Raw genomic sequence first — 16,310 nt, forward strand, 5'->3', positions numbered from 1 at the left:
AATGGCCGGCGCTCGGGAGGTTTGCTCTGGATGCTCCGTTGGGAGAGAGAATGTGCTGGGCAGAGCTGGGGAGCGCAGCAGGAGGCACCGGCACACTGCCAGCAGCTCTGCGGAGCAGGGTGCTGCCGGTTTCCTTCCACCTCTCCGCAGCGAGCAGCCCCTGAGATGGAGTCCTGAGTCCCCTCCCCAGCCCCACGCATCACCCCCTCTTCTCCCCCCATCACCCCAGCGAGGGGCACGGGTGTCCCCGGCTGCTCCCCCAGCCCACTCAGTACCGACAGCACCGCGTCGGCACTGGGTTCTTCCCCCCCTAGGTAAACCTGCCTGAAAATATTTGGTTTTTCTGCAGAGCCGCAGGCACTCACACCAGGCTTGCCAGCCAGGAAAGCTTCCACAAACTTCTCCAGAGCCGCTCCAATTTGCGCAGCCGCTGCCTGACCCTTCTGCCTTTGAAGTATCTCTAACAGGGCTTATAATAAAGCCCTTTTTTTTTTTTAAATAACAAGGAAATAAAATGCAAATTGCTGTGTCACCACATTAATGATACAGCCTATTGGGCTTGGGGGAGATGGGGAGATGTTGTTCTATTTGTATTTGATTTATGTGCTTTTATAAGTGCATCTTGGTAATCGACATACAAGAGTTTGATCAAAGATCCTCACAGGTACAGTACAAGTGTTGCCATTAGAAATCCAGTGGTGAAATAATTAAATAAATTCAACAAGAAATAAGGCCTCACTTTTTTTGGTAAATAAGAATAACAAAGCACTGCAACAGAGCAAACACTCGTGGCAGGCACCAAGCATCAGTATCTGAAGCAGCAGGAGGTGCCCCAGCAGTGCTGGGGCCTCAGCGACACAAATTTTAGGCTGGACATGGGAAATGCTCATCCAAAGCCTAGACCTGGGTGCAGGTGAGGCGGGACACCTCAGTACCTCTGCGGAGGCTGGGCTGGGCAGCGATGGAGCTGGTGGCCCAGCCTGGGGAGATGTTTGCCCACTGAGAGTTAGCAGCCTTTGAGGCACTTGCTGCTCAGCTGCTCATATAAAATCTGCAATTCTTCATCAGCTTTCTGAGAGCGGGGAGGGGGCATCCACTCTGCTCCCCCCCCCAGTCTCTTCCATGCCTTATGGGTAAGGTTTACACACCCAGGTGCGATTAATTCTGATCCTTTCAGAAAATAATATTTCCTTTAAAACATTTTCCTTTTGGGGGGCAGCAAATAAGATTATTTTTCACCAAACCAGTTTTCTCCCTGCTTGCAACAGCCCAGGTGGCTTGTGAGGCTCACGGGGTGGCCAGATGGCAACAAGCATCCTCCAGCAGATCTCCCCACCTTTAGCACGGAGGCTCATCAGGGACCTCTTCCTCTCTCCTTAGGACTGTTTGTTTCTGCAACCCGATTAGGATCAAGAGGTTTTCTCCATGCAGGGAAAATGATTCTTCCCCCTCCTTTGAGTCAGAGGGAACAGCACAATTAAACACTTTAGATGCTTGACCCACGCTCAAGCCTCCAAACAAAAGTTGCAAGGAGAGGGTTGATGTTTTCCAGGCCCAATTAGCATAATGCTGTAATTACAGCTTGCAGCGGCCGGCCGTATTCCCCCAGGTCCCACGCTGCCTGCATCCCTTCGCCCCGGCGCGCCGGCACACCCCGGCCCCGGCCGCCCAGCGAGCGCACGCAGGCGCCAGCTTCCTCCTTCTGATCCATCACCATATGCCCGTCTTTTACAGTTCTTCGGTGCGTGATGCTCGAAGAGTGGATAATTAGCTAAATGAATTAATTGACATTCATACTTGTAATTAGCAACCGGTTACAAGCAGCTATTCTCCTTGGGACAACTAAAAATTTCTTGGGGACTGGTGTTAAAATACTGGAAAATCGGTAAGAGTAAGTAACGAGGGCCGTGCGTAGCGAGCACTCATGGCGCCCGGTTTCTTCCCTCGGCCGTAAAAGCTGCCGCACTGTAAACAAGCCCGTGCAAAAGCAAAAGCAAAGCAGGCTGCGAAATGTGTTGGAAACGCCGCCGCTGCTCAGGAGGAGGAGAAGTTTCCAGCTTCGGAAGAAATCGCGGCCAGATGGGTGGCCTCCAGCCGGCAGCTCCCACCAGCTCCCCAGCTAACCCTTTCCACCCCCAGTTACCGGAGAGTTTGCAGCGAGGCCCCGGCAGTGGAGGCTGCTCGTGCAAAGCAATGGGAATTGGATGGCGTGAGTGTTAATTAAATCATTAATTACTGCTGAGGGAAAAAAAAAAAAAAAAGTGACCGATTGGTTTCATCGCTTCTTGGAGTAGTTGGAAGAATAAATTGCTCAGGGGCTCGGCAGCAGGCGAAAGGGGCTGCAGCATTGGTCAGATCTTCGCTGAAATGTAGATTTTCTCAGCTATTAAGGGGATGCTGGTGAGCGTGGAGGGTTTGCGCAGGTGATACCTGAGTGGGTAGCAGGGGTGGGAGGCTGGTGCTCAAAGCGTCCCTGGATCCGAGGGGGGCCAAGCACATCTTCCCCCCTGCAGGATGATGGTGCGGTACCCAAGGTTGGGCTGCAGGTCTCTTCTCCCCAGGAAATGCCCCCCAAAACCTGGATGCTCTGAACCACCCTCCCGCCCCGATGGCCTCTGCTACCCCACGGCAGCTGCAGCAGCACCCGCTTGCGGGACGGGGCGATGGGACAGGGTGATGGGATGGGGTGACGGCACCCCGCGAGCTGGGGTCTCCCTCAGAGAGGGGCTCTGCCCCGGCTCCTGGCACAGAATCGGGGCCACATCGCTGTGCCAGGAGTCCTGTTCTTGGCTCCTCCGAGCTGTCACAGCTCTAGATTTCCCTGGCTTCACTTGGAGTTTAAAGGCAGGGGAAAGGGGAAAAAAAAAAAAGCCAAGCTCAGAAGTAAGGCGGTTGAAAAGGCTGGGCCAAGGAGCTGTCACACCACCCTTTCAGCTATTACACACCCCGGTAAGTTCTCAAACACACAGGCTGCACAAGATAGCAGGAAGGCTAATTTTTCTTTAGCTGTAGGCAAAAAAATTCAATTACAAGGTAACCTATTTTTCAACTCTTCCATTGGTATTTACTTAATTTCCTAAGGCTGGCTCACCCGCCCTGCGATGGAGAAGGGGAGGGCGGCCCTGTGCCGTTAGGCTAAGCCAGGCTCCGGCTTGCTGTGGGGTTTATTTTGGTTTTAATTCAAACGTTAAAACCTGGAGCAATAGTGGTTTGTTTGAACACCGGTCAGCAATCGGGGCAGCACCGATGCAGTGCTGGGCCGTGACGGGGATGGGGGGCACCAGGGGCTCCCCAGAACTTGTGGGGCACGTGGGGGAAGCAGGATCTTCTGGAGAAGGTTTGGGAGGTGCCAAGGGACAGGCCTGCAGCTGGTGGCCCGTGCGGGCAGGGACTGTGTGTGGGGGGTCTGTGGGCACAGGGACAGAGACAGCCCCGGGGTGCACAGAGGCAGGGAGAGTCCTGGGGGGTCCGTGGGGACAGGGACAGCCCAGGGGTCCATGAACACTGGGACATCCGGGAGGGTACACAGGCACAGGTCACCTGTGAGCACATGGGCAGAGGACACCCTGTGGGAGTACACGGGGCCAGGACACCCGTGGGGGGACACATGGGCACAGGACAGCCCATGGGGACACAGATACAGGAGACACCCGGGGGGAGGCACACAGGCACAGGACACCTGGGGACACACGGGCACAGGACACCGGTGAACACACAGATATGGGATACCCGGCGGGGGGCACACACACATACAGGACAGCCGTGGAGACACACACACACACAGATACAGGACACCCGGGGAACACACACACACACAGATACAGGACACCCGTCGGGGGGGAAACACACACAGATACAGGACACCCACGGACACACACACACACACACAGATACAGGACACCCGTGGGGGCACACGCGGGCACAGGACACCCGGGGGGCTCCGTGCGGTATCGGCGCCGTCCGCGCCGCCGCGCGCCGCCAGGGGGCGCCGTTGCTCCGAGCGGCCTCGCTGCCGCCCCCCCCTCCCCGCTCCCCCCCGCCCCCCGCTCCCCGCGGTGCCCGCGGCCGCCCCGGCTCAGCGCCCCGCCCCGCCCCGCCCGGGCGCACAGTGCGCGGCCTTCCAGCGGCTGCGGCCCGCCCGCCGGCGGCACCGGGGCCGGGGCGGGGGCGGGGGGGGACGGAGCCCTCCGGCACCTCCGGGCCCCTCCGGAGGAGGAGGAGGAGGAGGAGGAGGGGGCGGGGCGGAGCGGGTGCTCCGCCAATCAGCACGCGGCGGTTTCAAGAGGCCCCTTCCGCGCCCCGCCCCGCCCCGCGCGGCGCCGCGCTGCTCGGCGGGGGGGGGGCGGCCCCGGGATGGCGGGGGGGGGGGCCCGGGATGGGGCGAGGGGCGACGCGCCGCCCGCCCTGCGCCCCGCCCGCCCTCCTGCTGTGCTGCCCGCGCCCGCACGCCCCGGCGCCAGTCCGGCGGGAAGTTGGGGGGGCGGGGGGGGACCCCAAGGGAGGGCGCTCCCACGCGTGACCGTGCCCGGGGCCGCGGGGGCTTGGGGTGCAGCGCGGGGCTTCGCCTCCGCTTCCTCCCGCGCCTCCCCGTGCACTGCGCTGCCAGGCCAGGGTGGCACTCGCCCCTTGCTTATCGCTGGGGACATCCCCCAGCCCTTTATAAATAATGCAGTGTTATTAATTATGCGATTTAATTAATTATGCGCATAGAGCGCCTACCAGCAGATTGCTGCTACTGCCTTCCTTTCGTCAAAACCCTTCCGCTGGCTGGTTTCTTGCAAGCCCGCAGCCAAGGAGCCGGCGTTGGCGAAGGCCTTGAACTCGGCGCCACCGAGCAGCCGGTTACGGCACCGGTGATGTTTCGGCATAGCGGCCAACGCGCGTCGACCTCCCTCCAACCGCCGGCGCAGCTGCGCGGGTAAACAGGAAACCCCAACACCGCGGCTCCCGCGGGACCCAGAAACCCCAACCCCGAGGCGGGCGAATGACTCCTGCCGAAAAAATACCCGCGGGTCCGCATAGCGCCGGGGCGAGGGGCCAGGGTGGGAGAGGAGCTGGGTGGCAGCACCCACCGCCGCTGCCTGCTTGCCTGTGCCAAGTTCATTTGAATGCGAGCCATGCAGAGCGCTCGCCACCGCCACTGAGGTGTGGAAATCTCGCCCAGCCAAGGAGGGGTTTCTTCCTGCTAGCCATTCTGGGGGGAAAAAAAGCCTTATTAGAGGACAGGGGAATTTTAGACGCCAAATCCGGCCCCTCTCAACGGCTGCTTTGCGCTCCAGGAAGGCTGTGAAATGGAGGAGTTGTTTCTGGGGGGTGTGGTGCCCCAGTCTGCTGGGACCCCCTCTCCCGTCCTCCCCATCAGCATCTCCAGCACCACCAGCGGTCATCGCGTCCCAGGGTTTGGTTTTGCCACGGGAAAAGGGAATGCCAGGCCGGTGGCAACCTGGAAATAAAAAAAAATCTATAGTTTGGTCAAAATTAAAATGCAAAATGCAAAATGCCAGCAGCGGTAGCAGTGCCTGGTGGAAGGATGGTCCTGCTGGGGGTGCAGCATGCCGTGGGGGAATGCAGCCAGTGTGGGCCCGGGACGGCAGCGGTGCCCGTCCGCAGCAACACGCTGCCCGCACACCGGCTGTGGGTAACGGCCACATCGCTTCGGGAGCACGCAGGGACATTATAGCTTAACATTAGCTATTAAAATAGACCTGTGTACCTTTGCAAGAGCAGGGCAAAATGAAGGATGGATTCTTTAAACATGTTTATTTTCACAGGTGATGTTCCAGCAGAATATTCCTAGTGCATTGACAAGCATGGGCATCCTTCCCAGGGATGGATGGGCTCCCTAAACGCCCCTGGGTGGGAACCAGCGGGCAGTGGTGGACCAGCAGTTTGGGGAAGCGACTGGGAGAAGGGGAGCTGCTCTAGGAGGTCAGGAAAGGCCAACTAACCACCCAAGCTTGGGAGCATTTTGGTATTCTCACAAGCCCCAGGGGCAGGGGCTGAGGGTTCCTTTCTGCCCCTAGGCAGCTGGGGCTGGGTGCAGGGATGTCGCCAGCCCAGGCCAGAGCCAGTAAAGCGCCTGGAGTGATGCAGCAAAACAGGCTGGAGTCGCGTGTCGAAATAAATCATCCATGGAGGCAAGGCAGAGAGGAGGAGGTTTTCTGCTCTCGCGCCTCCCTGCATCTAACAAAGCCTCAGAAACCCCAGGCCGGCAGCGAGAGCCGGGGCAGGATACGGCCGGCCGTGGTCCTGGCTGCCCCAGAGCGGAGCCAGTCCTGGCCGGGCGCTCCGATGCTCCGGCTCTCCCAGGAGCTGGTTTTCCATCCCTTCCCAGCTCCCTTGGCTTCACCTTGTGGCAGGCAACGCACAGAGCTGCCAGGAGTGATAAAATGGCTGTCCCCCAAATTTATGGAGTTTATCTGTGAATAACTCTTGGAGGTGAAGCAGCCGTTGAGCCGAAGAGGAGGAGGGCTTTATTTCGGGATAAACTCCCCCAGGAGCGATGCGGGGTGGGCAGGAGCCCAGCCCCAGCCCCAGGGACCATGAGGGATGTGCCCCATGCCCCCCAGCCCCCCCAGCTCATAGGGACGGAGCATCACCGGGGTGAGCTCCCTGCTCGCCCACGCTGGGGAAAGCCAAAGGCTTGTTTCCCATCCGCAGCATGTTTATTAGGAGCTAAGTCATGAAGAAGCTTTGGCACATCTCCGTCGCTCCCGCAGAGCGTGTTTAGCACAGTGGAGATCGCTGGTTTTTCCAGTCGCACGTGCGCGCCCGGGATTTCCACGCCGGCCGGGCATTGCTCCCCGTGCTCCATTCCCATGGCAATCTTATCTTCCCTCCCAAAAAGAGGCGGTATGGATGGGCTATGGAGCAGCATCCCAATTTCTGGGGAAGCACAGCTGAGGCTGAGCAGGCTCAAGCCTCCCCCTCGTCCCCCCTCCCCGCTCTGCTGCAGTAACATCCATCCTAAGTTTCTGAGCCTCTTCTAATTTTGGAGGCCGTTAGCAAAGCAGGCGCTGTTGCAGCCAAATGAGACTGCCAATGTTTCCTTTAAAAGCTGCTTTCACTCCGAAGGACTCTTCTAGATGGTTTGCTTTTAATAGCAGGCTGCAGGGTGCAACGCCCAGCTCGCGGCCGGGGCTCTCCCTGGTGCGGGAGCAGGATTGGGTGCAGGATTGGAGCCGTGCACGGAGCCACACGCATCCATCGTGGGCCATGGCCATGCACCACATGCACCCCCTTCCCAGTTCAGACCAGCAAAGCTCCCCACCCCCTTGCAGAGCCGACCACCTCACAGCCCATCCCTCTCCTCTCTTGCCCATTCTCAGGGAAATCTTTAAGGCAGAGGGGGCCAGATTCAGCCCCTAATTGTGCTCATAGCTCAGGGGAGAAGAAAAGACTGGAGGAGCCGGTGGAGAAACGGGAGCCAGTGAGGTCAGCGCGCTGGTAGGTGTGAGCGCTTTGAGAAACCCAATTGCTGCTTCAGTATAACCAGATTCGGGAAAATGAAGCTGAAGTGTGAAAAATGAAAGTGAAAAGATAGGAACCAACCCACGGCTATTTATTCTAAAAATACTGACCTAAATACTTAAGCGCACATATAAAAGTAGTTGTCTTTGCTGATTTCCTTTATGAGAATCTCCTGGTTTCGTTATTATTTCGCTCAGAAACCAGAAGATGAGGCTTTTTGGAGACACCAAGACCATGTCCTTGCCTGGCACTCACAAAGAGTTTGCTGTATCCCCAAAACTCATCTGAAAGCCCAGCTTTGAAATTCATTCATTAGGCTAATGAGGCCCTGCGGTTAGCAGCCCACGCCTCTACCGATCAAAACAGGAGAGGCTTTGGCTGGGTCTCGTGCCATGGCTCTCAAGTTTCTCGCCGGGTGGGACAACGGCGGTGGCTGGGGGCACGCTGTGGGCACGGCAAAGACACAGAGGCTGCGCCCCGGGCACAGACAGCGCCTGCAGCAGGATGAGAGGTTTTGGGGCAGAGGGAGGCATCGGGGCAGCTGCCCCTGCACAAAGCACCCCTTGGCTTGTGGCATAGGCAGAGCTGGGCTATCGTTCCCATCTGGGCTGTTGTACTGGGCTGTTGCTCCCCCCCCCCCCCCCCGCCCCCGGGTTGTTGTTGCAGGCAGTCACAAGCCCCTGCCCCCTCCCCACTCATCTGGCAGCAGCCAGGGCAAGGATGTGAGGGGGATGTGGACAGCCTGAGCGCTGAGCCTGGCTTAGTGCAAAGGTCCCCAGGGCCAGCGAGCCGGTGAGCACAGTGGGGGGGATCACAGAGGAGCATTGCTGTCATACAGACAGCCCCCTAATTAGATGTTTTGGGGTTTCCCACATCCCTGGAAGTGTCTGGACCAAGTACTGGGGTGGACAGTGAGGAAAACCCAGGTGCGGGGCCCCAGGTGGTGCACGGGCTGGTGCACGGGGACCTTTGCGTGGTCGCAGCCCCCCATACGGCACCACGACCCCACTCTGCACGTCCTTCCTAGGGAAGATTATGGAAGCACATTACGCGTGGAGGTAAAACGGATGGAGGAGCGGGCAGGAGTGCTGGGTCAGCAAGTCGTGCAGGCTAGATGCGAATGATGAGTGCTCAGAGGAAGAAGGAAGAGACCGAGCTTAAAACAGTAAAGGTGAAAGCAGGCGGGGGGAAGCGGCTCCCCACCTGAAGGTCAGAGAGGGAGAGCCAGTCACAGCGTTTCCATATGACAAAGTGAAGGTGCAAGCCAGGAAAACATCAGCTCGATGAAAAGACTTTTTTTGGGGGTTAGGAAAAGGGGCGCTCAGTGCAGCGTGGGAGCGGGGAAGGGCGGTGGGCCACGGCCTGGGGGTGAGCCTGATGCACGCAGCACCCAGCAGCCAAGGGGCTGGATGAGCGTCGGCCGGGTCCCCTCACTGCCTGCGAGCGTGCCTGGGTGTGTGAGCAGAGCCAGGGCCAGGCCTCCGAGCAGCCAGGGCTCATTTTGAAACCTTGGAGGATGCTGCAGAGGCGAGTGTCCTGGAGGACGCTGGCTCCGATGGCAGGCTGCTGCCTGGGAAGCCTCTCCTCCAGCTCCTGAAGTCCTCCTTTCTCCCAAAAAGCTCCTGGGAGTGGCGGAGGAAACCCTTGCAGGCAGCGGAGCCAGTTGGACCACAGCTCACCCTGCAGCAGCTTTCTGCCTAAAACAAGGCTGCTAAAATAAACACACGTACTGCCACTGCGCTCACAGCAGATCTGCAGCTCCACGCCTGCACCCAGCACCCATCCACCCTGGTGTGGGACCACCCGCGGGGCCTGTGGCAGCAGTGGGGGGACGTCTGCTCTGAAAGTCAAGATCACCCTCCGGTGAAGCATCAGGGGAAAGCAGAGCCAAAGAGACGCTCCGGCCCGTTGCAGGGTGCTGGCGGGGGTGGTTGGCTCGGGGCACTGCCGGCCACGCGTATCAGGCGGGGACAGATGGAAGAGGTGACAGATAAGGGACTCAGCCTGGAGAAGAAATGGGAGAGATAAGGACCCAAAGGCACTGTCCCGGCAAAGCGAGGAGGCTTGAGACCAGACTTAGCAGAGCTGGATTTAGATCCTGTAATGCCGGCTGGGTGCCCGCTCCCCAGCTAAACCCCTCCTCGCCGAGGGCAAGGGGGTAAGAAAACCACTGACGTTAAACTGCAGCTACTTAGTGGGTGCAGCAGGGTTTCTGCCTGGCTCCTGAGGCAGTTGACACTCACTGCCACCCTGGCAAGGCTGCAACCCTTCGCTTGAGAAGGGCTGATGCTGGGTGGTAGGTAGCACAGCTCGGAGGCCATCCCTGTGGGATATGGAGGAAACCCTAAAACACGCACTGTCTATAGGGTCTGCAGGCACACACAGCTCTGCTGGGACTCCCCGGGAGGGTCTCTGCTCTACCACTGCCATAGGAGACCTACGGGCAGCACCTATATGTAACCCCCTGCGGCATCCTCACCCCACGCCAGTGCCCTGCTTGGCCCCACATAGCTGCCACCGGAGCCAGGGAACGAGCAGGGCCAGACACAGACCCCCATCACCGGTAGGAGCCAGGCTGGGGGGTATCACCATGCCACCACGCTGGGCAGGACAGTGCTGGTTTGCTTGGGAAGGGGATATTTAATTGCAAAATGTCCTCTGCTGGGAGATGTAGGCTAGCAACAAGGCAGGTGGGGACCAGGAGGACCTGACCTGCCCAGAGTGGCTGGCACTGGCAGGAGGTGGGCAGAGGTGACATTCTGTCAGGGCTATGGGGTGACAAGGGTCTGACATTTTGGGTTTCACTGGTGTGCAGCCCGCCCCATTCCTTGGGAGTCCAACCGCACCCCAGAGCGCAAGTTTGGGGCTCACAAGTCATCTGCGCTCCTCAGACGGGGAAGTCCTGCTCCCCGGCTGTTATCTTTGGCTCTTTCTCCCTTTGAGCCTTCTACTGTTTCCTCTACAATGACGGGAACCCGCAGAGTTAAAATCCCAGCTCTGGGGACACAGCGTCGCGTCCAGTGGCCAGGGAAAGCCTTGGAGCCATGTCCCACATGGGTGCTCCTGCTTGACACTTTGCAGTGCCTGCCTGCAGCCGAGGTTAACGCAGGTATTGCGGGTAAGGAATCTGAGCTGCCACGCAGGGAGCTGCTGGGGAATAGCTGCCGCGCTTTACATTCACAGCCCATCTATTTTGCAATAACTTCACCGTGATGTTCCCACGTAGACAAGCCTAAGCTAGCATAGATAATGAAATGGGTTAAAGGAGACAGGCGGAGGGAGAGGAGAGGAGCCAGCAACTGGTAGTAAATCAGGGAGAGAACAGGGTTACTTTAAATTCAAGGACTCAGTGGCAGGGCGAGTTTGGTTTATGCCAAGAGGCACAGGGTTTTGAGGGTGAGACGCAGCTTGGGAAGACAGAAGCGTCCCCTTGGCGGGGCCACCAACCTGTGTCCCCATCATCTCCTGTCCCGCTCCTCCCCATGCCTGCCCTGTGGGTGTCACCGGGATTAAGCACAGCCAAGGGCACCTGTCCTGGGTGGTAAAGAGCAACTGGGGGATCCCGAAGGAGCTGCCGGCCTGGCAGGGCAGGCAGCGGGCTCTGCTCCACGGGGGAAAGGTCCTGCTCGTGGTCAGGGCCCGGGGGGACCCAGCTGCTGACTCCCCCACCTTTGGCACGGGTTTCGAGGCAGTCCAAACAAGCTAATTAAATCCTGCTCTGCTTAATCAGAGCCATTGAACCAGTCAGAAGAAATTAATCCTGTGTTTTATTAGATGCTGTTTGAAGTCGCGTTTGGCACCTCATCCTCGGTTCTCATCTCCTTCTGGGGAAGGAAGAAGGACATCTGCGGGGAAGAGCGAGGGTGCAGCAGATGGCAGTGGGGATGATTCAGGGGCTCGGGGAAGGAGCTGTGACTCCAGCGGCGCCCCTGGGGGGGGGGGGGGGACACGACAGGGGACGGGGGGAGACGAGACACCTCTTCCTGCATCCCACGGCCCACCCCCTCCCCATGGCTGAGAGCCTGCGAGCCAGGCAGGCATCCCGAAAAATCCATGTTCCTCCGCACGGCACGCGAATGGTTCCACACGATCAGTCCCACCACAATTAAAGCACGCGGAGCGTTAATATGCAACGTGGAGAGGCCACTCTTCCCACAGCTACTCCCTCCCAAACCTGTCCTTCCTGCTGCGCATCCCTGCCCACGGGGAGCCTGCCCACGGGGATCCCACAGCAATTGTGCCTTCCCCCTCGCTGTGCCCGGGGGACGCTGCCTTTTCCCCCCTCCCCGGCACCTTCTCCTGCCCTCGGGCTCGGCAGAGCGGGGCTCTGGCAGGTACCCGCTGGGTGGGTGCTGCAACGCAGCCCCGGCTGGGAGAAATCCACAGGTTAAAACAACCAGCTGGGCTCTTGGGTTGGGGGTTTTTCATGAATTCTGGTGCTTTCGTTGCTGCAACCCAAGAAAAACTCCGGGGAGGAAGGGAAAGCCTGGCAGAATAAGGTGGCCCCACAGGTCGCCCTCCAAGCCTTGGGAGCACTCGGTGGCCTTGGTACGTCCTCCTGCGACTCGGCTAGACAGAGCTGCTGGCTTCGGGTGTGGGGAGTTCTTTTTTTTTTTCTTAAATTTCCTGTCACAACTTGTGTTAAAACTTTGCAGAGCCATTTAATTGCGTTCTGTGGTGGTGATGATATGAAATTAGTCTCCCTTCTGATCTTTAGCTAAGTTAGTCCAAAGCACCGGCTTATAATTTGCTCTAATCACCAGGTCGCGGGAGATGCAAAGGCAGGGCTGGTACCTGCTGAATTCACACGGGGCTGGGAGTTTCTGCCCTCGCTGGGCCGGCATTCGGCGGCTGGCAGGTTGGGCTCTGGCAATATCAATACTTTATTTTGGGGACGCTTATGGGACGCTTTCCCTCAGCCGCTCTTCTCCATCTCCCCCAGCAGCAGCTGAGAACTAGAGCTGGTCTGGAGGAGAGGAGGAGAGCCGAGGCGGCTTCCCGGCCCCCCCGCCAGCCCCTCGGGGACGTCCTCCCCTCCCACCACAGAACGGCAATCCCGCTGCTGAGGAGGCAGAGATCCCAGCTCCCACCGCATTTCCCCACTCTAGCTTCACGTCCCAGACGACCCCAAGGGTCAGGGAGAGGAGGCGGCTGGGTTTTGTCTGCTCACCTACCCCAGAAAATCAATGAGTTAAAAGAAAACAAGCTCCCGATGAACAGGAGCGGGGCAGGGCGATATTCTGGGCAGGGAGAGGCCCTTTTGCTGCCGAGGGCTCGGCGCCAATCACACCAGCGGCAGTAATGCTTTCCACCTCCACGCAGAAGGTACAGAATACGAGAGTATTATTTTTAAACGGGGATATTGAGTGAACATCTCACGTGCTGCTGGAGGGTCAAATTTATCCCATAGCCTCAGTCCCTGGGGAGGCTCCCGGTTATTTTTGACCTCATCAGAGGAGCAGAGGGACGCGAAGGTTCGGGAGACACAAAGTCTGGGATTTGTCTGGCCTGGCCCTCCAGTCTCTGCCACAGAGGCGTGCAGGGAGCAGAGTCCCCAACGCCCGTCTCGTCGTCTCCACCGTCACCCCGGCCCTCACCCTGCAAAGCAAAACTCGTGCAAAGCGCCAGGTTGTCTCTTTCCAAAGAGAGGATCTCAAACGCCTTCAAGTTTTGATCCTTTTCGACCTACCGCATTGCAAGGAGATTATTCTCCCCCCACCCCCCGTTTGTTTTAAACCTTGCTTTAAAGCGAGTTTAGCCCTGCTCAGGCAGGTCCGGATGGCCGTGAACATTCCCACGGGGTGCAGCAGCACTACCTGCCGCCGGAGGAGTTACTCCTACACCCCGCGGCTCCCCAGGCCGGCACCCCCAGCCTCCTTGCCCTCACAGGCGGGTTGCCGGGCCCACACGGCCCTGCTCAAACTCCTCAAGCTGTTCAGCGTTTTGCAGCATGAGGCTTGGTGCGTGTAACCACCCCGCTTTTAACGATCAGGAACTAATCACATAACCCCCACCCAGTGTGCAGCCTCCGTCCCCGCCGGTTTTTTGTTCAGCAAGCCATTTTGGAAGGTAGAGGTGAGGCCGGTGCAGGGCAAGAGCTCTTTGAAGCCCTTATTTTTGTGCTGCTCCAACATCTGTTCCCGTGGAAACTGCCCCCAGAACCCGGGAGTGCTGGTTAGTTCGGTGGGCTCCTGCCTTCCCTTAAAAACGGCTGTTGGTGGGGCGAGGGGAGGCAAAGCCCAGCCTCCTCGAAAGCAGCGGTGCAGCATGGCCTTGCCCAAGCCTACAGCAGAGCCCTGGTGAGAGGCAAAAGGGCTCCCCACAGCCCCCTCTGAGGGACACCAGCATGGCGGCAGGGCTGGGACCCCCCCAGTCCAGGCCCGAGCACCACCCTGTGCTCTCCAGCGCCACGGGGGTGCCTCTCCCCGCTTGTTTTTGAGGGCAGCGAAGCCAAACAGGCAGCGAGGCCCCACCGCAAGCCTCGCCCCGTGACTAGAGGCGCTGAAGTTGGCAGCCGGGGGAAAGCCGGCCCCGGGCTCCCCTCAGGGCTCCTCACAGCCAGGGCCGCCTCGCCCTGAGGTAACCGCCCGCAGCGCGGGGTTGGGGGTGCGCGGCGCCGGGCGGGACCCGCCAGGGCCGGGCTCGGAGGCGGTGGGAGTGGGGGGGCCGGGCTGATCCCCGCCCCCTCACCACCTCCGGCCCGTCCCCGGCGGGTCCCGCCCGGCGCCGCGGCCAGAGACAGCGCCCGCCCGGCCCCACCGACGCCGCCTTCCGCCCCCCCCCCCGCCTCCTCCGCCTCCTCCGCCTCCTCCTCCCCTTCAGCGCCCGGCGGGCGGTTTCAAGGCCCCCCCTTCCGAGGTCTCCGCCGCGCCGACCAATCAGCGGCCGCTGCGCGCCGCGGCCCGGCGCCTTAAAGGGCCACGGCGCGGCAGCGGGCCCGGGGAGCGGCGCTGCCTGCGGGCTGGGCCGGGGAGGGGACTCTAGGACCTGCGCGGTGCCGCTCTCCCTCCCTCCTTCCCCGCCGCGGGAGGCCGCCCGCCGCCTCCGGAGAGGGGGCGTGGCGCGGGTCGGCCCCGCCCTCCCTCGGCGGTGATTGGCGGGAGCGAGCGCCCGTCGGCGGGGGGGGGGCGGTGCCCGGCGCGGCCACGTTCGGGTGCGCGGCCAGCGGCGCGGCGGGCGCAGCGAGCGGCGGCGGCGGGCGCGGGGCGATGGGGGCGCGGCGGCGGCCGGCGCTCTGACAGCCCCCGGCGCTCCTTCGGCGGCGGGCAGAGCGGCTCCCGGCGGCGGCGGCGGCGGCGGCGGCGGGCGGCGGCCGCCCCCCTCCTCCTCCTCGGCGCGGACCATGTTCGCCAAAGGGAAGGGCTCGGCGGTGCCCTCGGACGGGCAGGCGCGGGAGAAGTAAGCGCGGCGGCGGCGGCGGGGGGAGCGGGGCGGCGGCGGCGGGGTGGCTTTGTGCGGGGTTAGTGGCGGGGGGGGGGTTGCTGCTCCTCCTCCTCCTCCTCCTCGTTCCCCGCCGCCGACCCGCCGCTCGGCTGTTGCAGGCTGGCGCTGTACGTCTACGAGTACCTGCTGCACGTCGGCGCCCAGAAGTCGGCGCAGACCTTCCTGTCCGAGGTGAGCCCCGCCGCCCCCCGCGCCCTTTGTGCGCCGCCGCCGCACGCACGCCCGCCCTCCATCTTGCGCGGGGCGGCGGCGGCGCTGGGGGGTCGCCGCGCGTGGGGGCCCACGCCCACTCGTGACCACCCCCCCACACCCCCCCCCCACACCCCCCCGTCCTACCCACCCCCGCCTTCCTCTCGCCCGCAGATCCGGTGGGAGAAGAACATCACGCTGGGCGAGCCCCCCGGCTTCCTGCACTCCTGGTGGTGGTAAGTGCTGGGGGGGCCGACGACGACCGTCCGGGCGGGTGCCCCGTGGCGGGTGGGAGCCCCCAAGCTGTCTGCCAGCCCCGCGGTGGGTGGGGGAGTGGGTGCACCGGGGGGGGATCCTCCGGCGAAGCGGGACCCCACGGGGCAAAGCCCCGGCGACGGCGTGAGTCAGCACCGGCTCGCCGAGCCCCACGCCGCCCCGGCTCCTCGCTCTCCGCGGGGCGTCGAGGCGCGGCGGAGCCTCCCCCGGCCCCGCGGGAACGGGCTGGAGGCGGTGGGCCGGCGGGCAGGCCTCCGGGGCGGCAGCAGCAGCGGGGCCGGAAAGCTGCTGGGGGCGGCCGCAGGGACCGAGTTGTGGCGGGGCCATTGGGGCGCCCGGGGGAAAGCAGGAGGAGGTGGCAGGATGGCTGCGAGGGCTGGAGAAGTTACTCCTCCAAGGCTGCTTTTTCCCCATAAAACAACCCCATGTCGCCCATCCTGGGGGCAGCAGCGCCGGGTCGGGCACTTCCAGAGGTCCGAGTGGCGTCGAGCTGGGATGCGCGGCCGGATCCGGCTGGGGTCCCCTCCCCGTCCGTGGGCCCAGTGGGGTGGGAAGCTGCTCACCTCCAGTGACCCCCCGCCTCAGTGCGCCAGCCCCGATGAGTAACTGCCTCCTCTCTTGACTTTCTCCGCCACGCAGCGTGTTTTGGGACCTTTACTGCGCAGCTCCCGAAAGGCGAGACACTTGTGAACATTCGAGTGAAGCGAAAGCCTTTCATGACTACGTGAGTAACAAGTTTCTAATCCTCGCGGTAATCACGGTGTTGGGGAGCTCCGGCTTCTCCGGTGCATCGAGAGCCAACGTAACCCCCTGGCAAAAGCATGTGTTGTTTTTTTGGTTTTTTTTAGCCAACAATGTTCTGATTTGACTGAACAGTATTTCATAATGTTGCAATTATGTAAATTAGCTCAGATCCTTATCTTAAGCACTTA

The 16,310-nt window shown here is 61.1% G+C and overlaps 1 protein-coding gene across 6 annotated transcripts in view; it reads left to right on the plus strand.

Annotated features, from left to right (window-relative positions):
- Positions 1-14,654: 14,654 nt before the first annotated feature.
- The window catches only part of SSBP3 (single stranded DNA binding protein 3), a 55,923-nt gene continuing 54,267 nt past the window's right edge, over positions 14,655-16,310 (plus strand). For 2 of the 6 annotated variants that reach the window (XM_074875985.1, XM_074875987.1), the window contains exons 1-4: positions 14,658-14,868; positions 15,012-15,084; positions 15,277-15,338; positions 16,018-16,102. In XM_074875985.1, coding sequence (XP_074732086.1) covers positions 14,813-14,868; positions 15,012-15,084; positions 15,277-15,338; positions 16,018-16,102 — 276 coding nt within the window. In that variant the 5' untranslated portion in view covers positions 14,658-14,812. Of the gene's footprint in view, positions 14,869-15,011; positions 15,085-15,276; positions 15,339-16,017; positions 16,103-16,310 lie in introns of all 6 variants that reach the window. The other 4 variants (XM_074875986.1, XM_074875984.1, XM_074875982.1 and 1 more) reach the window with 4 other exon arrangements.

The sequence above is a fragment of the Strix uralensis genome, chromosome 8 (assembly GCF_047716275.1).
Source record: "Strix uralensis isolate ZFMK-TIS-50842 chromosome 8, bStrUra1, whole genome shotgun sequence".
Taxonomy (NCBI): Eukaryota; Metazoa; Chordata; class Aves; order Strigiformes; family Strigidae; genus Strix; species Strix uralensis.